Below are 21794 nucleotides of genomic sequence, written 5' to 3' on the forward strand. Positions count from 1 at the left end.
GCATGCCGATTCACGGACCAGTGGCCGGGATTTCTCCCCGCTGAGAGAGAACACAGCTGACCGTTCTTCTCTCTGGAATGATCACAGAGCACCACTGATCCTTCTATATAGGATTACAGGGCTCTATGATCCTTTCACGAGGACCTCCTCCATACAGTTAGAAAACACTCTCCTAGGCTCACAATTAACCCTTTGATCACACCTAGTATAACCCCTTCCCCTCCAGTGTCATTATTACAGTAACAGTGCATATTTTTAGCACTGATTACTGTAGAAATGTCACTGGTCCCCCCAAAAGTGTCAAAAATGTCAGTTAGGTGTCATTTAGGGCAGATCGCCGCCATAACTAGTTAAAAAAAAAATAATAATAAAAATGACAAATCTTTTCCCTAGTTTGTACACGCAATAACTTTTGCGCATACCAATCAAAATAATTATTGCGATTTTTTTTTTTTTTTTTTTTTACCAAAAATATGTAGCAGAATGCAAATTGGCCTAAAAGGAGGAAAAATTATGATTTTTACATTTTTTTTTTCCAGAATTGTCGCTCTTTTTTTTTGTTTATAGCGCAAAAAATAAAACTCACAGAGGTGATCAAATACCAGCAAAAGAAAGCTCTATTTGTGGGGAAAAAAAGGATATCCATTTTATTTCAGTACAGTGTTGCACGACTGTGCAATTTTCCTTTAAATTTAAGCAGTGCCGAATCACAAAAAATGCCTGGTCATTAAGGGGGCAAATGCTTCCGGTCCAGAACTGGTTAAGACTAGTATCCAAACACACCTGAGCTCATCCATGGCCATCAACAGTGCGGGATCTTGCTGCATCTGGCTACAGATGGACAGACCAGCAGCCTTTTTGGTGATCCTGCTGCTGTTGTCTCTAGCGGCAGAATCTGAAATCAGCCTAATGAGGAAAGAGTATGAACACTGCAATTATGGTACCAGTACAATATGCCTAGCAATTTGTGATAAAAAGCAGCCGATATACTGTACAGTATGTTTTATATGTGTAGCACCCTCCTAGGTGTTAAGATAGACAGAAGTAGTTTGAATTTTAATAGGTAAATTTAGTTGCCACATTGTAGTCAGTGTGGTTGTGGTTGTTGTTAGAATAAAGCATAGTTTGCTCTTTGTAGCTGTGATCAATTAGTTAGGTCTGCTCAATGTGCTCAGCTGCTGCCAGTCTGCTCTTCCAGTTCCCCCTGCATCTAGAGAACTTGAGAAGTTTCTGGATGATAGGTGTGGAGCTATGCATATGGCAGCATAAATATTGATACAGCCCTGGCCTATCCCAGATGGGCAGACTCTGATGGCATTCTGGAAGACTGAAGGGGGCTGTTCATAAAAGATCTAGTCTGGTATCTTCGAGTAAGGTGTCGTTTGGAATTTGGAAGGTGGCAACTAGCTGTCCTTAGGCCTTGTGTGAGTACAGACATTCTAAAAGATCTTGGGGACCTTTGTGCTTTTGCCACCCCTCTGGTGCTAGAGAAAGTCAGCTGTGGGTCTATTTAAAGGGGATACTGGCTAGTGTCCTGAAAAGCATTGTCCAGCTAATCTCTACTTAAAGCGACTCTGCTCTTGTGGCTCTAAGGAAGAGATTTACTGTATCTACTACTAATACCACTACCCTAAAGCTAAAGTCTACTGTTTGCTACAAGCACAGACTTTAACATAACTTGTCCTGAAGAATAGAACTAGCATGCATTTTTTTTTTTATCGGTGAATATGAGTGCCAATACTTTCGGTCAAGTACTCGCTGATACAGAGTACCGTTACTTTGTGGTGCGATTTGGTTCCTACAAAATGAATGGGCGCAAATAGCACTGTAAAGAATTGCATGTGATTTGAACAGGAATGCGGTGCGATAGTGGTTTTCAACCTGAGGAGCGAGGGTAACCTCCTTTTATGACAGGTTCCACCAGCTTCGACTCCCATCCGACTGTGGACATCTGCGGCTTGGGCTCCTCCTGCCTCTCCCATTGCTTTCTTCCCCACATTTCCAGCAGCACTCTCTCCCCAGCCTCCAGCAGTTTGAGCCATCCACTGGACCCCATCTCCCCTGCTGTACCAGATTGCTGTGATCCCCTGCTGTCAGATGCTGAAAAACTAATTCACCGGTCCAGGGACTTAAAATCCCAGCGGCTTTCTTTCCTCTCCTGACGGTATGGGCTAGACAGCTTCTGATTGGTCAGCCCCGTGCCATGTTATGGGGCTGACCAATTAGAATCCCTGTAGTCTGTACTGTCAGCACTAGAAGGAGATGGTTTGAACTATTTGAGGCTGGGGGGCAGAGAGCTGCTGGGGGTATCGGAGCCATGGAAGAGGCAGGAGGAGCCGCAGATGTCCACAGTCAGATGGTAGCCAGAGCTGATGGAACCCATCATGCATGGAGGTTTCCTGCACCGCTCCTGTGTAAACTTCTTTATAACAATCATGGGTTAACACAGGAACAGTGTGGGAAAAATGCATGCAATTCAGACAGGAAGCACCGGATTTATGTTAAAATCGAATGCAATCATTTGCAGTGCAATTTGCTCCTTTTCGTTTTTGTATGGATGCAAATTGAAATGCAAAATATCGGTTTTGGTATTAAGAGAGGTTTCACGAGTACAAGCATTTGTGAAATTAGGGCTCTTTCACACAGGCCGGTCCATCAGGCGGACTCCGTTTTTCTCAGCGAGGGGATTGATCCGCCGATCCCCCGCTGAGCAGAAGTATGACAGCTGTGTCTCCGCGCTGTGTGCAGAGACACAGCTGTCAGGTCCCCATGCATCTCTATGGGGAAATCGGATGGGAACGGACCGTCTGTCCGTTCTCATCTGATCCCATCCGATCTGCTGGACGGATGGAAAATAGGGTTTCCATCCGTCCAGATTTGACGGATCCGATGTCAGCGGACATGTCTCCGCTGACATCCGATGCCCCATAGAGATGCATGGGGTGACTGCTCAGATCCGCCCAAAAAACTGACAGGCGGATCTGACCGGTCCGCCTGTGTGAAAGAGCCCTTACTCAGTATCGGTATCTGTGCATCCCTATTTAGATCCACTTTAAAATGTTTCAGTATTTTTTGCTGTTTGCAAATTACGAGACTGAGATGAAGAGCGATTGCATCTTATAGCTAATCTTGAAGAACTGTTCGTGAGAATATCTAGGGATTGAAAAGTTTACGCAGCAGCAGAGGAAAGAAAAGTTAGAAAACAGTTAGCACTAGGCAGTTTGGAGGTGAGAGGTATAGAGGTCAAGGAAAAATGAGAACAAGGAAGGCAGGGAAAAATATATCAGTCACCTGCCTGGGGCATCCAACGCAAAATTAACTCTTAGGCCCCTTTCACACCAGCAGACCAATCGGGTCCCTCTGTCTGTTTTTCAGGCAGACCTGATCGGACCACCCATTGTTCTCTATGGGGAGGTGGATGTAAACGGATGTGTTTATTTACACCTGCCTGCATCCGATCTGATCTGGGCCGCCAAAAACAGATGGATGGGGATCCGAACCCCTTCCGCCTAGCAGATCAAATCGGATGACAGGTGGATGGAAACTGACAGGCGGTCCATTTCGATCCGACCGCCCCATGGAGAAGAGCTGGCTGTGCCTGCGTCAGCTCTGCATAGTGGAGCAGACACAGACCTGTCATCCGCGGGATCAGTGGACAGATTCCCCACGGAGTAGGCGGATCTGCTTGACGGTGTCTGAAAGGGGCTTAAATTAAAAATTGTAAGAGGCTTCTATCAAAGGGGCCCAGATCTATTCAAAGCTGGCCTTCATATCCAAAAAGGCACACATCGAATTGTTATTGAATTGAAGGGTCTGGTGACAGGGTCTCTTTAGATCTCAAATGTTTTTTATTTTTTTTTGCTTTGGTGTATGTAACTACATATGATTGACCTGTAACACTGACCTCCCTCTTATGTATAGGATGCTTCATATCTTCCAAAGTAGAGGAAAATGGAAAGAAAATATCATCAAGTCAGCAGAAAGAATGGCAGCTGGAATTGTCTTCTTCTTCTCCTGATCCTACTTATCTTTACTGTGGTGTGCGTCAACCTAGTGCTCTATGTATACCTAGAGCATGCCTATGTGTCAACCGGATTCACTCATGGGGATCCCAACGTCTGTCCCCAAGGCTACTTCAAGATTGGAGCAATGAAGAACTGCTCTGCCTGGTTGACCTGTGAGGGCCTCGAGAAGGAGGTCCGCAAATTAAAACTTGTCGGAGAAGGGGCAGTAAAAAAGGTATTTTATAGATTAGTAAATACATACATAAATGTAAAAAAAAACACGCAACTGAATGTATTAACCACTTGAATCCTGGGTGTTGTTTATAACCAGCTTTGGGATTGCAGTTGTCTATTTCAGTGCCTATTTAAAACCAATCATGGTGGCTGAGCCAGTGGGTGTTATTATTGGAAGCCAAAGGAAGCATTGGTTCAACATAACAGCTCAACAATTAATACTTGCAAAAGGATTGTGTAGCAATGACAGCATTTACATTCCATCAGTACAGGTTTTCTAGAATTTCTGGTTGCTTAGTCTCATCCCCCTCCCCCTAGTTTATTGCTTCTGCTCCATTCTTCTTTTTTTTTTTTTAAGTCCAACTCCAGCTTTTGTGATACCCCCTCCCCTCCTGATATTTTTTTAAAGTTCACTTATATATATATATAATATATTGTGTGTGTGTGTGTGTGTGTATATATATATATGTGTGTGTGTGTGTGTGTGTGTGTGTGTGTGTGTGTGTGTGTGTGTGTATATATACAGTGGGTACGGAAAGTATTCAGTCCCCCTTAAATTTTTCACTCTTTGTTATATTGCAGCCATTTGCTAAAATCATTTAGGTTCATTCTTCTTCCTCATGAATGTACACATAGCACCCCATACTGACAGAAAAACACAGAATTGTTGACATTGTTGCAGATTTATTAAAAAAGAAAAACTGAAATATCACATGGTCCTAAGTATTCAGACCCTTTGCTGTGACACTCATATATTTAACTCAGGTGCTTTCCATTTCTTCTGATCATCCTTGAGATGGTTCTACACCTTCATTTGAGTCCAGCTGTGTTTGATTATACTGATTGGACTTGATTAGGAAAGCCACACACCTGTCTATATAAGACCTTCCAGATCACAATGCATGTCAGAGCAAATGAGAATCATGAGGTCAAAAGAACTGCCTGAAGAGCTCAGAGACAGAATTGTGGCAAGGCACAGATCTGGCCAAGGTTACAAAAAGATTTCTGCTGCACTTAAGGTTCCTAAGAGCACAGTGGCCTCCATAATCCTCAAATGGAAGACGTTTGGGACGACCAGAACCCTTCCTAGAGCTGGCCGTCCGGCCAAACTGAGCTATCGGGGGAGAAGAGCCTTGGTGAGAGAGGTAAAGAAGAACCCAAAGATCACTGTGGCTGAGCTCCAGAGATGCAGTCAGGAGATGGGAGAAAGTTGTAGAAAGTCAACCATTACTGCAGCCCTCCACCAGTCGGGGCTTTATGGCAGAGTTGCCCGACGGAAGCCTCTCCTCAGTGTAAGACACATGAAAGCCTGCATGGAGTTTGCTAAAAAACACCTGAAGGACTCCAAGATGGTGAGAAATAAGATTCTCTGGTCCAATGAGACCAAAATAGAACTTTTTGGCCTTAATTCTAAGCGGTATGTGTGGAGAAAACCAGGCACTGCTCATCACCTGTCCAATATAGTCCCAACAGTGAAGCATGGTGGTGGCAGCATCATGCTGTGGGGGTGTTTTTCAGCTGCAGGGACAGGACGACTGGTTGCAATCGAGGGAAAGATGAATGGCAACGACATGGCAAATGAGGTTTAACGTGGAGAAGTGTAAGGTTTTGCACTTGGGGACTAAAAACATAAAAACACAATACACGTTAGGGGGGGAACCCTTGGGGGAATCAAAAATGGAGAAAGATCTGGGAGTCTTGGTTGATGATAGATTAGGCAACAGCATGCAATGTCAAGCGGCAGCTTCCAAAGCCAACAGAATATTAGCATGCATAAAGAAAGGGATGTATTCCAGAGATAAGACTATAATCCTTCCACTTTATAAAACTCTGGTCCGACTGCATCTGGAGTATTCCGTCCAGTTCTGGTCGCCAGTCCTCAGGAGGGATGTGTTGGAGCTGGAGAAAGTCCAGAGAAGGGCAACTAAACTGATTAGGGGGTTGGAGGACCTTAACTATGAAGAGCGGCTGCAATCGCTCGATTTATTTTCCCTGGAGAAGAGACGTCTGAGAGGGGACATGATAGCAATTTATAAATATCTTAATGGGGATCTCAGCTTAGAAAAAAAGCTGTTTATTCGAAGGAATTGCATGAGGACTCGAGGACATACAATGCGATTAGAGGAGAAGCGTTTTAACCTCAGGCAACGAGGAGGGTTCTTTACTGTTAGGGCTACAAGATTGTGGAATTGTCTACCACAAGAGGTGGTTTCTGCGGGTAGTATGGTGACTTTCAAAAGACTCTTAGACTTACATCTCAAGGATCAGGAGATTAAGGGCTATGTTAGATGATTACAGTCACACACACCTACACAGGTTGAACTGGATGGACTATTGTCTTTATTCAACCTCACCTACTATGTAACTATGTAAATATGAATGCGGCCAAGTACAGGGATATCCTGGACAAAAACCTTCTCCAGAGTGCTCTGGACCTCAGACTGGGCCGAAGGTTTACCTTCCAACAAGACAATGACCCTAAGCACACAGCTAAAATAACGAAGGAGTGGCTTCACAACAACTCCGTGACTGTTCTTGAATGGCCCAGCCAGAGCCCTGACTTAAACCCAATTGAGCATCTCTGGAGAGACCTAAAAATGGCTGTCCACCAACGTTTACCATCCAACCTGACAGAACTGGAGAGGATCTGCAAGGAGGAATGGCAGAGGATCCCCAAATCCAGGTGTGAAAGACTTGTTGCATCTTTCCCAAAAAGACTCCTGGCTGTATTAGATCAAAAGGGGGCTTCTACTAAATACTGAGCAAAGGGTCTGAATACTTAGGACCATGTGATATTTCAGTTTTTCTTTTTTAATAAATCTGCAACAATGTCAACAATTCTGTGTTTTTCTGTCAGTATGGGGTGCTATGTGTACATTCATGAGGAAGAAGAATGAACTTAAATGATTTTAGCAAATGGCTGCAATATAACAAAGAGTGAAAAATTTAAGGGGGTCTGAATACTTTTCGTACCCACTGTGTATGTATATATATATATATATATATATATATATATATATATATATTAACTACTTAAAGACCAACAGGTTTTACTACCTTAATGACCAGGCCATTTTTTGCGATACAGCACAGCATTACTTTAACTGACAATTGCGCGGTCGAGCGACGCTGTTCCAAAATAAAATTGATGTCCTTTTTGTTCCCCAACAAATAGAGCTTTCTTTTGGTGATATTTAATCACCTCTGCGGTTTTTATTTTTTGACCTATATTCAAAAAAAAGGCAACAATTCTTACAAAAAAAAAATTTTTTTTACTTTCTGCTATAAAACACAACCAGTAAAAGAAAATTTAAAAATCACATTTTTTTCATCAATTTAGGCCAATATGTATTCGGCCACATATTTTGATTGGTTTGCGCAAACGTTATAGCGTCTACAAACTAGGGGATGGATTTATGTCATTTTTATTTTACTTTTTACTAGTATTGGCGGTGATCAGCGATTTTTAGCGGGACTGCGACATTGCGGCGGACAGTTTGGACACCTTACTGACACTTTTTAGGGGACCAGTGACATTACTACAGTAATCAGTGCTAAAAATATGCACTGTTTACTGTACTAATGACACTGGCAGGGAAGGGGTTAACACCAGGGGCAATCAAAGGGTTACGTGTGTCCCTAGGGGATGCTTTCTAACTGCGTGGGGGATGGACTCACTAGATGAACACGGAGATCTGTGTTCCTAAATAGGAAGAACACAGGATCCCTGTGTTCATCTGTGACAGAACGGCGGTCTGCCTTGTTTACATAGGCAGACCACTGTTCTGTCTTTATGGGGAGTGATCGCGGGTGGCCCGGCAGAGATCGCGTCTGCCGGACTCGCTGATTTGCTTCCCCTGTGGCCAATCAGCATGCACACGTGCCCCCCCACTGTCTTTTACACGAAACGTACAGGTATGTCGTATTGCATAATAGAGCTGACCTGCCACAGTAAAAGTGCAGGGGCTGGTCGGCAAGAGGTTAAAGTAGATGTAAACCCTCACATATACCCAGTGAAGTGAATAGCCTCAGATGATACACAGAGATGAAACAAATCCTCCCCACATAAGTTTTCTTTGTATATCCGCTGTCTTCAGCTTTCTACAATGTTTAGAAAGTGTACATCGTGTTACAAATTTTGTTTCTTTATTCAGCAGTGAGGGGAGTCTGGGCATACACTGTGTTAGAGGTGATTGAAGAAAAGGCACACACCCCCCATTCCACGTATGCAAAGGAATGAAGAAACTTGCAGAGCTGTGCTGTGAATAGACCAGCTCTCTGCTAATCTATCTTTACGCACCCAAACCTAAACAAATTTCCAGCTGCTTTTATCTCCCGTGTCAGAGAACTTGTCAAAAGTTATCATTCTGATAACAGAGGAACAGAGCAGCAAAATGACACGAGACTCAGAGCTTTGGAGAGAGATAGGTAAACACTACAGATAGATGTGCCCAGGTCAGATTTCATGAATGGGATTTACATCAACTTTACAGTAGTATTACATTTTAATGTAACACATTATGTACAATAAAATAAACAACAGCCCTTAGTAAACTATTTGTTAGAATTCTTTGAATGTTGACATCACCGTCCTACATCTTCATCTTGTCCAATCAGAGTTTACTTTAGATTCAGTCAGAAAAAAAGTGGTGGCTACTTCAGTGATTTTCAGCTTCCAGGAGCATTGGCTAGGTGTGGAATATACAAAATGCATTGGTTCAAGCATTGGCAGTCTTTACTTTTTTTTAGCTGTCCAAAGTCTTGTGGCTTTGTTCAAATCATTCATCCGATAACAAGCATATATACAGTGCTTTGCAAAAGTATTCACCCCTTTGACTTTTTACCTATTGTGTTACATTACAGCCTTAAGTTCAATGTTTTGTTAATCTGATTTTTATGTGATGGATCAGAACACAATAGTCTAAGTTGGGGAAGTGAAAGGAGAAAACTATATACATAAAACTATTTTTTAGAAACAGAAAATTGGTATGTGCGTATGTATTCACCCCCTTTGTTATGAAGCCCTTAAAAAGCTCTGGTGCAACCAATTACCTTCAGAAGTCACATAATTAGTGAAATGATGTCCACCTGTGTGCAATCTAAGTGTCACATGATCTGTCATTACATATACACACCTTTTTTGAAAGGCCCCAGAGGCTGCAACACCTAAGCAAGAGGCACCACTAACCAAACAATGCCATGAAGACCAAGGAACTCTCCAAACAAGTAAGGGACAATGTTGTTGAGAAGTACAAGTCAGGGTTAGGTTATAAAAAAAAATATCCAAATCTTTGATGATCCCCAGGAGTACCATCAAATCTATCATAACCAAAATGGAAAGAACATGGCACAACAGCAAACCTGCCAAGAGACGGCCACACACCAAAACTCACGGACCGGGCAAGGAGGGCATTCATCAGAGAGGCAGCACAGAGCCCTAAGGTAACCCTGGAGGAGCTGCAGAGTTCCACAGCAAGGACTGGAGTGTCTGTACATAGGACAACAATAAGCTGTATGCTCCATAGAGTTGGGCTTTATGGCAGAGTGGCCGCAAGAAAGCCATTACTTTTAGCAAAAAACAAAATGGCAAGTTTTGAGTTTGTGAAAAAGTCATGTGGGAGACTCCCAAAATGTATGGAGGAATGTACTCTGGTCTGATGAGACTAAAATTTAACTTTTCGGCCATCAAAGAAAACGCTATGTCTGTCGCAAACCCAAAACATTACATCACAGAAAGAACACCATCCGTTTTTCAGCAGCCGGGATTGGAAAACTGGTCAGAGTTGAGGGAAAGATGGATAGTGCTAAATACAGGGATATTCTTGAGCAAAACCTATACCACTATGTGCGTGATTTGAAGCTAGGACCGAGGTTCAACTTACAGCAGGACAAAGACCCCAAACACACTGCTAAAGCAACACTTAAGTGGTTTAAATGGAAACATGTAAATGTGTCTGAATGGCCTAGTCAAAGCCCAGACCGCAATCCAATAGAAAATCTGTGGTCAGACTTAAAGATTGCTGTTCACAAGCGCAAACCATCCAACTTGAAGGAGCTGGAGCAGTTTTGCAAGGAGGAATGGGCAAAAATCCCAATGGCAAAATGTGGCAAGCTCATAGAGACTTATCCTAAGCGAATTGGAGCTGTGATTGCCACAAAAGGTGGCTCTACAAAGTATTGACTTTAGGGGGGTGAATAGTTATGCACATTGACTTTTTCTGTTATTTTGTCCCATTTTGTTTGCTTCACAAAAAAAAAAAAAAAAACATATTGAAAGTTGTGGGCATGTTCTGTAAATTAAAACAGGGTGCCGTGTCGTGGCTCTGCAGCTTACACATGCGTTTGCAAATGCGTGTCAACTAAACCCCTGTTCCTTATGTACATTGAGACAGGTCTACCTGCTTGGTGGCAGACTGGAGGGTGAGTACATCAGACTGGGGGCTGGCTGGCTTCCATGCACCTCTTTAATCCTTTTCAATTTGTTTTTTCCGATACAGGGATGGAGACGCTGGGCATACCTGCCGGTGTCTCATTCAAAGTCCCACATAGCCCACATTGTCTATGCAACTAGGGATGGAGGCACCTCGCCTACAGACTGGTGCTTCATTTAAAGTCCCACCGTGCGATTTTCGTGCGTTTTTGGTGGATGCAGTCAAATTTGACCCCAGTTTTTTCATATACAGGGATGGAGACCATAGCATGACCTGCTTGTCTCATGTAAAGTCCCAAATATTTTATGAAATTAGGGATGGAGGCACTGAGCTATACAGGCAAATTGCCTCATATAAAGTCCCAATCTGTGTTTTACACTGCATCCGCCAAGGGATTGGAGGTGTATGCTTCTCAGCTGGTCGTTTTCAGTTTGTACCATCTTAAGAACATTGCTATTAGAGCATTGAGATATCATACCAGTCGTGGATGGAAATGGGTGGGGGAAGTTTGGGCTGCTCCCTCCCACCTGCTTCCTATCCACCCATTAGCAGCCATATGCTCCCAGAGTGGAGACACTTACATTTAAAAGTGTTAGGACTGCAGATAAAACAGGGTGCCGTGTCGTGGCTCTGCAGCTTACACATGCGTTTGCAAATGCGTGTCAACTAAACCCCTGTTCCTTATGTACATTGAGACAGGTCTACCTGGTTGGTGGCAGACTGGAGGGTGAGTACATCAGACTGGGGGCTGGCTGGCTTCCATGCACCTCTCTTAATTCTTTTCAATTTGTTTTTTCCGATACAGGGATGGAGACACTGGGCATACCTGCCGGTGTCTCATTCAAAGTCCCACATAGCCCCCATTGTCTATGTTCTGTAAATTAAATGATGCAAATCCTTAAACAATCCATGTTAATTCCAGGTTGTGAGGCAACAAAACACAAAAAATGCCAAGGGGGTGAATACTCTTGAAAGGCACTGTAGATAGGATTCAAGCTGCATCTGTCCAGCATGGTTACACAATGCTAAATGGTTTGGGCTGGAAAAAAAAAAACTACAGACAGTCCTACTTTTTGATCAGGCTATATAAATATTTCTTGTTGTATTTGCAAAGGGTTTGCTCGTGTATGGACAACATAGCACTTGAGGCAGGATCAGAGCTTTTTCTGTTTTGTAATAAGATAACTGATAGCCAGGAGCGGCACACAATGCTGTACAGAAGAACGTCACACTATGACACTCTTGTGTAGTAATGATAAGAAACCCAAAAACAAAAAAATATTTATTTGCAGCTTACCAGTTCTTAGATATGGTGGCTGCATTAGTTTTTCCCTTTTTGTCTGGTATTTTTCAATTTCTAATAACAAACCAAGCTGTCAGGCAAAAGTGGCAGTTTGGATAAGACAAAACCATTTACCACTGGCATGGGTGCTTGTATTGATCAGCTTTTAATCATTTATGTAAAAATAATGTTGCTGTAACTGCAGTGTAAGCTGGAGTTTGGCTTCAATTTGTTAGTGTATATAGATTCTAAGACTCCATTCACACTAATACGACTTGTCAGGCGACATGGTCAGCCTGACAAGTTATGGACCATCGCGGTCCATTGAGTAGTACAGGAACGTTTCTTATAGGAGCGACACAAGTCGCTCTGACTTAGAAAAAGGTTCCTGTACTACTTTGGGGCGACCTGGAGCGACTTGCATAGACATTAATTTTATGAAGTCCGGGCAAGTCGCGCTAAAGTCGCGCCGCTGCAGTTTGAATGCGGTGTTAATCTGCTAGTACATCTAGCAATCCCCTTCCCCCAGACTGACAATGTTGCTGTCCAAAGATGCCCCCCTGTGTTACTGGCCATATACCTAGGGGTAAATGGAGGGAAAAAAGCCTGCAAAAAGAAATCGAATGCAGCCACCGCATCTAATTATTGGTAAGTCATTATATTGTGTATATTATATTTTTGGTTTTGGGTTTGATACCGCTTTAGTCTAGGTTCACACTATCGTGGCTTGCAGTGCCGACACAGCAGCCCATTCCACTCCTCCTAAAACGCAGCCCGCGTGGGAACCATAAGTGCAGTGTGGTTTCCAGTTAGGAATAATTGCACCCACACTCGTCTCCTGCGATTCACTGTGTAGGTGGTTTCAGCTGCGGGAATGGGCGAAAACCACAAGCACAAGTGTGACCCTAAGTTCCATGCTAAAACTCTTTACTTGCTTCTTCTGTAATATGGCTTAGAAGTTCTACATTCTGTCCAAGTCATCTCTTTGTTGATGAGACCTAATAGGCTGAAACAGTTCTAGAATAAGTAACATGTTGGCTTTATTTTCTAGGTATCCCTGTCTGAGTGGAAAGAAATGAAGGTGGCTCTGTCTCAGCTAACAGTTCCCTCTCTTCAAGCTGATTTTCTTCATGGTTTAAAAATGCTAAAGTCCCTACAGAGCAGACATGTAGTTACACTTGTGGGCTATTGTGAGGATAATAAGAGTATATTAACAGAGTACCATCCATTGGGCTCCCTCAAAAATCTGGATGCTACCTTTAACCTCCCGAAGTACCAGTACCTAAACAGCTGGCAAAATCGTCTGGAACTTGCCATAGACTATGTGAGTATAATCGGTTATCTTCACAGCAGTCCTCTCGGTGTGTTGGTCATGTGTGATTCCAATGACTTGGACAAGGTGCTTTCTCAGTACCTGCTAACAAGTGACTTTCGTCTGGTTGCGAATGATTTGGATGCCTTACCTTTAGTGGACAGAGAGAAAGGAAGGTTGGTCAAGTGTGGTCCAAGAGAAATTACTGGGAATTTTGTTGCTCCTGAACAGCTATGGCCTTATGGGCCTGATGTTGAGTTTAACAATGACCTAATGCCACCATATGATGAGAAGACTGACATCTGGAAGATTCCAGCAGTGACTGATTATCTCTTAGGCCACGTAGAGGGAAGTGACATTGTCCGGTTCCATCTGTTTGACATTCACACGGAATGTAAGAAGGAGAACCCAACTATGAGGCCTTCTGCTCAGACCATACTGGACACCTATAGGAGAGTCCTAGCTTTGCTTCTGAAGGAGTTGTCCAATTCAAAAGAAATGTTGTAAAAAAAAATTGACTTTACTGTTACACTGGACTTATTTAAAGTGGAACTAACCCATCAGGTTGAAATAACCGTTGCATTTCCAGAGAATGCCGAAAATGCTGTCACATTTGCTTGTGCCCACAACCAAACTATTCAAATGGCTTGGGTCATAACTGATCAAATGTACAGCATCATGGCAGTTGAAGATCAAACAGAGGCCAATATTGGCACTTTTCCACTGCAAGTACCGGCTAGTACCGGCTCGGCTCTACTCGGCCCTGCTTGGCCCGGTTTGCTTTTCCACTGCTGGTACCGCATGGTATAGTGTCGGAACGGTTCGGTACGGTATAGGTTTGCTTTTCCACTAAAGTAGTACTAAAGTTAAGTGGGTGGGATAACAACGGGGTGGGTGTGATTCTCTGACCAATCAGTGGCTAGAAGTGACTGCATGCAAAGGATTGTGGGATATGGTACCAGTTTGGTACCTGTTGGAACCACAATCGAGTAGGTACTGTTTTTTCAGAGCCGTACCGTACCGTACCGTTCGGTTCCATGCAGTGGAAAAGCAAACCTATACCGTACCGTACCGAACCGTTCCGACCCTATACCATGCGGTACCGCAGTGGAAAAGCACAAAAGCGTGGCGAGCCGGTACGGTTCCATGCAGTGGAAAAGCGCCATATGACAGCTTCCTTGGCTGAAAATGATAGGAAGGTTTAGTCTCACTTTAGGCTTTTTTTTTTCCCAAAAAGCTTTATTGAACAAAGTACACATTAGAGAAGGGTACAACAGTTGAATCATTCCGATCAACATTCTCGGTGATCCAATAGGCTTTTTATTCTTGTGTCAAATTGCCTTCTCTTACATCTCAATCAACCTTTGCTTTATAATTTGGTGGTATTTTTAGGGTCTTATAAAATAACAAGGTGATTTTATTGCAGGTTAGGCTAGCTATACATGATTCATTTTTTTTTTTTTTCGTTCAACCCACTGGTTGAGCCAATTTCCCCATCCACACATTTGATGATGATAGGGGAATGCTTCCCCCTGTGGTATTTTATTCTGACAGCATCATCAAAATTTAATGATCAGTGTTGCTGGAAATAACCAGCGGCACTGATCATTCAGGAAAAAACAGACAGGCTGGTTGTACACAAGTGACTTGTGTACAACCAGCCTGCCCATACATGGATTAAAATTTTGTCCAGTCCATGCCAAACCAGCCAAATTTCGATCCATGTTTGGCTGGCCTTACCATACCCTGCTCAAAAAGGTGAGAAAGGTGTTTTTGTTCTGATTTTGAGCACCTTTATATGTATTTCCTTTGCTGGAACAATGTGGTCATGTTGCAGACTGACCATACACTATGCAGAATGCTGCAGAATTTAATTTATCAATGAGGGAGCAACACCTCTCCTGCTTAGCTAGTAATAGAGGGATGCCATAGCAGCAGGTAACTTCTCTCTGTCCTTTTAGGCAGTGGTCCTCAACTCGGGTCCTCAGGGCCCACTAACAGGCCAGATTTTAAGTATTACCTTGGGGAGATGCAGGCTAGAGTACTGCAATCACTGAGCAGAAAATTATATCACCTGGGATGTATTTCAGTTATCTTGCAAACCTGGCCTGTTAGTGGGCCCTGAGGACTAGGGTTGAAGACCACTGCTTTTAGGGATCCTGTTGCTGGTAACTTGCTTCCAGCCACCAGATCACCACTGTGACATGGGACAGTGCAGTATCGCAGTATTTTCATTGGATAGAACCATGTTATTTCTCAGGGTTGCATGTTTTCCAGACAAAAGGGTAGTTCTGATTCCTAAAGCTGGGTTCACATATATGGGACCCCGCATGTGATAAGGAAAGTAATTGCACTGCATTTCTATTCAAATCACATGCTATTCTTTGCAGTGCGATTTGAGCTAATTTATTTTGTACGGGCGCAATTCGCACACCAATGCACAAAAAAGGTGCAGGTGTCTTTTTTTATTTTTTTTTTATTTTGACGCACCGAAACCAGATCATATGGGTGTGAACACCCATGAGGTCAGATTCCTGCAATCGCACTGCATTTTGCAATCTGTTTTGGGGTGTCATTTGATTAAACATTGACACAAGAGGCAGATTGCATGAACGGAGTGCAATTTCAGTGTGGTGAGGGAAACGCTCAGGATTTTCTGCATATCCTGCACTGCATATACACTATATTACCAAAAGTATTGGGACGCCTGCCTTTACACGTACATGAACTTCAATGGCATCCCAGTCTTAGTCCGTAGGGTTCAATATTGAGTTGGCCCAACCTTGGCAGTATAACAGCTTCAACTCTTCTGGGAAGGCTGTCCACAAGGTTTAGGAGTGTGTCTATGGGAATGTTTGACCATTCTTCCAGAAGTGCATTTGTGAGGACAGGTACTGATGTTGGGAGAGAAGGCCCGGCTTGCAGTCTCTGCTCTAATTCATCCCAAAGGTGTTCTATCGGGTTGAGGTCAGGCAAGTCAAGTTCCTTCACCCCAAACTTGCTCATCCGTGTCTTTATGAACGTTACTTTGTGCACTGGTCCAAATAGTTTGGTGGAGGGGGGATTATGGTTTGCGGTTGTTTTTCAGGGGTTGGACTTGGCCCCTTGGTTCCAGTGAATAGAACTTTTAAGGCATCAGCATACCAAGACATTTTGGATGATTTCATGCTCCCAACTTTGTGGGAACAGTTTGGGGATGGCCCCTTCCTGTTCCAACATGAGTGCGCACCAGTGCACAAAGCAAGATCCATAAAGACATGGATGAGCAAGTTTGGGGTGGAGGAACTTGACTGGCTGGCACAGAGTCCTGGCCTCTACCCAATAGAACACCTTTGGCGTGAATTAGAATGGAGACTACGAGCCAGGCCTTCCTGTCCAACATCAGTGCCTGACCTCACAAATGCACTTCTGGAAGAATGGTCAAACATTCCTATAGACACTCCTAAACCTTGTGGATAGCCTTCCCAGAAGAGTTGAAGCTGTTGTAGCTGCATAGGGTGGGCCAACTCAATATTAAACCCTACGGACTAAGACTGGGATGCCATTAAAGTTCATGTTCGTGTGAAGGCAGACGTCCCAATTCTTTTGGTAATATAGTATATGTGAACCGAGCTTTAATGTTTAGCTAGGATTTAGCCTTAAGCCTGGTACACACTACAGTTCTTTTTCGTGCACTCAGCGGGTTGCATGAGAAAAAAAAACTTCCGCTTCAGTTGAAGCGGCTGTACTAAACATCTGACATTAGTACAGCAATCTCTCCCACTGAAATGTGTTCTGACACATCCCCTTTCCCGCCAGGACACTCAGATCAGCGATCTCTGCCATTGGCTGAGAGCGCTGATCAGGAGGTGGTCGGCTGCTGGTTTTTTGGCATACACGTTCAACATAAACACGGGCCGAATATCGGTCGTTTGTATTTTTTGAACTGGCAAATGTCTCCTGACATTCTAGTCCTGTGTACCCGGCTGTAGCCTGTTTTTAAATGCAGTTTCTCTTGTTTGTACAGTAGATTAAAGCACAAATCCTTGGCTCCTTAGAGGGAATTTGTCAGGCTAAACACAATGGATGTTGACCTGGCTAATTAGCTTTTGAAAGCTCAGGGTCAAGAGCTGCCATCCAGCTTTTTCCAGTTTTGGATAGAATGGAGATGGATAGAACACCTTGCAGTTTTTATAGCCATCTGCATCCCTGTTAGGGAGATTCTCCCTCTCCATTTATCCTATTTATTGTTATCATCTAAAGTAAAAGAAACAGAACAGGAAAAGAGGAGAAATCGTTCAATGGGGACGCTAGTTCTGGTGACTGCCAGGGATTTCCCTCACTTCCTGTTGCAACTATGGGACAGGAAGTGAAGGGAAATCTCCCCAATTGGATGCAGAAGGCAAAAAAAAAAACCTGACAGCTGTGTTAGCCCTTGCTGTGAAAACGAAAGTGACAAAATCATCAACGCTTCCGGGTTTATTCGTCAAGAGAGGAGATCGGGGAACAGATGATCATCCACTTGTGGAAAGCCATGCCAACCAATAACCACGGTCCCTGGCTCTCGCGGAAGAACATGATAACACGAAAACCACCGAGTGAGGGTGTATGGTTTGGTCCTTTCCAGCACTGTAAAAGCGATCACCTTTATCTGACCGCTGATCGATGGCTGAAAAAAAAAAAAGTAAAAGTGGTACCAGGATCCTGGCTGCATGTCTATTCACTCCAAAATCAAATGTTAAAGCGGAACTACACTGTATTTGAGCACCACAAACCAAAAACACTGTTTATTTAGTTTTTATTATTCAAAGCAAACTCCCCCATTCATTTTATTTATGTTGCTGAGAAATCATTTTAAACACCACCTAGCATTACTGGCTGTCGCCATCTTGAGTGAGGGCAGATGATTCATATAGTATTTACTTCCTGGAAACCATCTACCCTTAGCACAGGCATGCAAGACTCCTAGGATGTATGATTTGCCTAGGCCTGGAAACCAGGAAGTAACTAAAGAAATGTAAAAAAAAAAAACCCTTTTAAACAATTAAAGTGTTACTAAACCCACAACAGTAAAATTAGTCTGTATATGCAGTAAAGCATGCTTGTTATACTCACTGTGGAACCTAAGGAGGTAATCCTCTGCATTGTGTAAAAAGGCTGTTTGGTCTTCTATGATCCTCCCCATCTTTACTGTCCTCAATCCATCTGCTTATAGTACAGAGCCTTGTGGGCATTCTGCACATGCTCAGTTTGGTGTGTATTACAATTTTTTTTTTTTGGGAGGGTGCGTGTGATCAGCAAAGGCCCAATTAGCACTGTCCAGACAGAGGGACAGGGGTCATGTAGCCTCCTAGGACAGACAGAGGAGAATGAAAACTCCTCCTACAACCTTTAACCAGACACTGATAGAAGTCACAAGACTGCTATATACTGCTGATGAGAAAAGGTAATTTGCAGTTTATATTTACTAAAATAATTGCATTTCCATGTTCTGTGTGCTGTGGGAGACCAGATATAGTGAATGCGGGATCCTGGGTATAGTAACACTTTAAATATGAAATACTTTCCTATCTATTTACTAATGCAAGCAGCATAAGAATTAAAAATAGTCAATGTTGATTAATAAAGTGAAGTTCCGCTTTAAAAGCAAATGTTTTTGAAGTACTTTTGAACCATGCTCATCATGTCATTAAAGAGGAAGTAAACCCTCCTCTGACACTTGTACCTATAGGTAAGTCTATGATAAGGCTTACCTATAGGTACTGTAAATATCTCCTAAACATGTACCGTTTAGGAGATATTTACATTAAATGCAGCCAGTGACGTCACTGGCGCATGCGCTCTGAAGGAACGGCCGCTCCTGCTGTTCCTTCAGAGCCCCGTGCACGGGAGTGACGTCACCGCGGCTCCGGCCAATCAGATGACCGGATGCCCGCGATCCCGGAAGACGGGCGACTGGACATGCCGCTCGTCATACAGGTAAGCGGGCGGCACGGCGGGGGCTCGTTCTAAGGTAAGTATTTAATAATGAGCTAGTATGCGATGCATACTAGCTCATTATGTGTTTGTCTTTCAGGTTGCAAAAAAAAAAAGTTTTATGGGTTTACAACTTCTTTTAAGTGTACTGATAAGAATCTGCTAGTGTGTGTCCAGATTTACTCTGTCCAAAAAGAAAAGAAAATTGCCTTCAGTTCTACTTTAACCTTCAGCTTCACTGTTTAGTGAAACATGTAAATGTATGTGCATATACTGTAAGGGGTTCCAACTTCCAACACCTCTTTTCTGTATGTTTATTCCAGGTCAGCAATTGCAGTGTATGTATTTCTATTCTGACCCGTTTCTTAGAAATTGCAGCAATTTCGGTCTGTCTGCTTCAGGGTGGATGCATAAGTAAAATAAAAGCATATATATGATCCACTAACACCAGTATGAAGAAATGTTTTGTAAGAAAAGCAGTAAGCCAGCAATCTGTCTGGATTAAAGTGATAATAAACCCTTAGTTTATATGCACGTCTAGCATCTGATTCATTCATTCATTACGGAGTATGCAGCTTCTTTATCTTTTAATCTTTATCTACAATATATCACAAAAGTGAGTACACCCCTCCCATTTTTGTAAATATTTTATTATATCTTTTCATGTGACAGCACTGAAGAAATTACACTTTGCTACAATGTAAAGTAGTGAGTGTACAGCTTGTATAACAGTGTAAATTTGCTGTCCCCTCAAAATAACTCAACACACAGCCAATAATGTTGAGACCGCTGGCAACAAAAGTGAGTACACCCCTAAGTGAAAATGTCCAAATTGGGCCCAATAAGCCATTTTCTCTCCCCGTGTCATGTGACTCGTTAGTGTTACAATGTCTCAGGTGTGAATGGGGAGCAGGTGTGTTAAATTTGGTGTTATCACTCTCACTCTCTCATACTGGTCACTGGAAGTTCAACATGGCACCTCATGGCAAAGAATTGTTGCTCTACATAAAGATGGCCTAGGTAATAAGAAGATTGCCAAGACCCTGAAACTGAGCTGCAGCACAGTGGACAAGACCATACAGTGGTTTAACAGGACGGGTTCCATTCAGAACAGGCCTCGCCATGGTCGACCAAAGAAGTTGAGTGCACATGCTCAACGTCACATCCAGAGGTTGTCTTTGGGAAATAGACAGATGAGTGCTGCCAGCATTGCTGCAGAGGTTGAAGGGGTGGGGGGTCAGTCTGTCAGTGCTTAGACCATACGCTGCACCCTGCATCAAATTGGTCTTCATGACTGTCGTCCCAGAAGGAAGCCTCTTCTAAAGATGATGCACAAGAAAGCCCGCAAACAGTTTGCTGAAGACAAGCAGACCTGTGGTCTGATGAGAACAAGATAAACTTATTTGGTTCAGATGGTGTCAAGCGTCTGTGGCGGCAACCAGGTGAGGAGTACAAAGATGAGCCGAACACCCCCCCCCCTCCCCAGTTCGGTTTGCACCAGAACACCGCGAATGGGGAAAAGATCATTAGAACATGCAAACTTGAACATAAAAAATCAAAAGTGCTAATTTTAAAGGCTTAAATGCAAGTTATTGCCCAAAAAAAGTGTAATGGGGACCTGGGTACTGCACTGGGGGACATGTACCAATACAAACTTTTTTTTTTCTTAAAACGATTAGTGATTTTAATGATGTTTAAAGTAGAACAAAAAAAAAAGAAAAATTCCTTTAAATATTGTGCCTGGCCTGGGGGGTCCCCTTAATGTGCCAATAACGTGGCGCGTTTGTGCGATGTATGTAGCCTGCTGCAGCAATACTGACATTTCCAAAGGAAAAATTGTCATTTAAACTTGCTTGCGGCTGTAATGTATTGTCGGCTCCCGGCAATACAGATAAAAAAACATGAAAAAAACGTCGTGGGGTCCCCCCCAAAATACATACCAGACCCTTATCCGAGCAAGCAACCTGGCTGGCCAGGATAAGGGGGGGGGGGGGGCGAGCGATCGCCCCAACCCCCCACCCCCCTCCTGAACCATACCAGGCCGCTTGCCCTCAACATGGGGAGGGTGCTTTGGGGGACAAGGGCCTCTACCTGGACAATCCTAAACTGTGGTTGTCAGGGTCTTCAGGTTGGGGGCTTATCGGAATCTGGAAGCCCCCTTTAACAAGGGGGGTCCCCAGATCCCACCCCCCCATGGGAATGGATATTGGGTACATGGTACCCCTACCCATTCACCAAAAAAGTGTACAAAAAAATAAAGACAAAAGCCAGTTTTTGACAAGTCCTTTATTTAAAAATAAAAAAAGTGTCCCCTGATGTAAATCCATTGTCAATCACGTCGCCCACCACCGCACCTGAAAAATAGAAGAAAAAAAAGACGCTCCTGCCTCTTCATACACCTCCCGAGTAATGAGCTGCTTGGAGCTGTTTTTAGGCTCTTTTATAGGAAAGGGCCAGGGACACCACCCGGTGGCACCGCCCCTTCTGACGTGACGTCAATAATTTATTCACTGCACCAGCGCAGTGCATTATGGGGCGCTCGTGACGTCAGATTCCTATAAAAGAGCTGTCACAGT

The 21794-nt window shown here is 43.4% G+C and overlaps 1 protein-coding gene across 1 annotated transcript; it reads left to right on the top strand.

The window, feature by feature from the left end:
- Positions 1–3925: 3925 nt before the first annotated feature.
- POMK (protein O-mannose kinase) lies at positions 3926–13782 on the top strand. Its single transcript, XM_082252968.1, has 2 exons — positions 3926–4239; positions 13003–13782. Exons 1-2 carry the CDS (start codon positions 3952–3954, stop codon positions 13768–13770), a joined length of 1056 nt encoding a protein of 351 aa, XP_082109094.1. The 5' UTR covers positions 3926–3951; the 3' UTR covers positions 13771–13782.
- The last annotated feature ends 8012 nt before the right edge of the window (positions 13783–21794 follow it).

Source organism: Pelophylax lessonae (genome assembly GCF_965119305.1).
Source record: "Pelophylax lessonae genome assembly, chromosome: 1".
Classification (NCBI taxonomy): domain Eukaryota; kingdom Metazoa; phylum Chordata; class Amphibia; order Anura; family Ranidae; genus Pelophylax; species Pelophylax lessonae.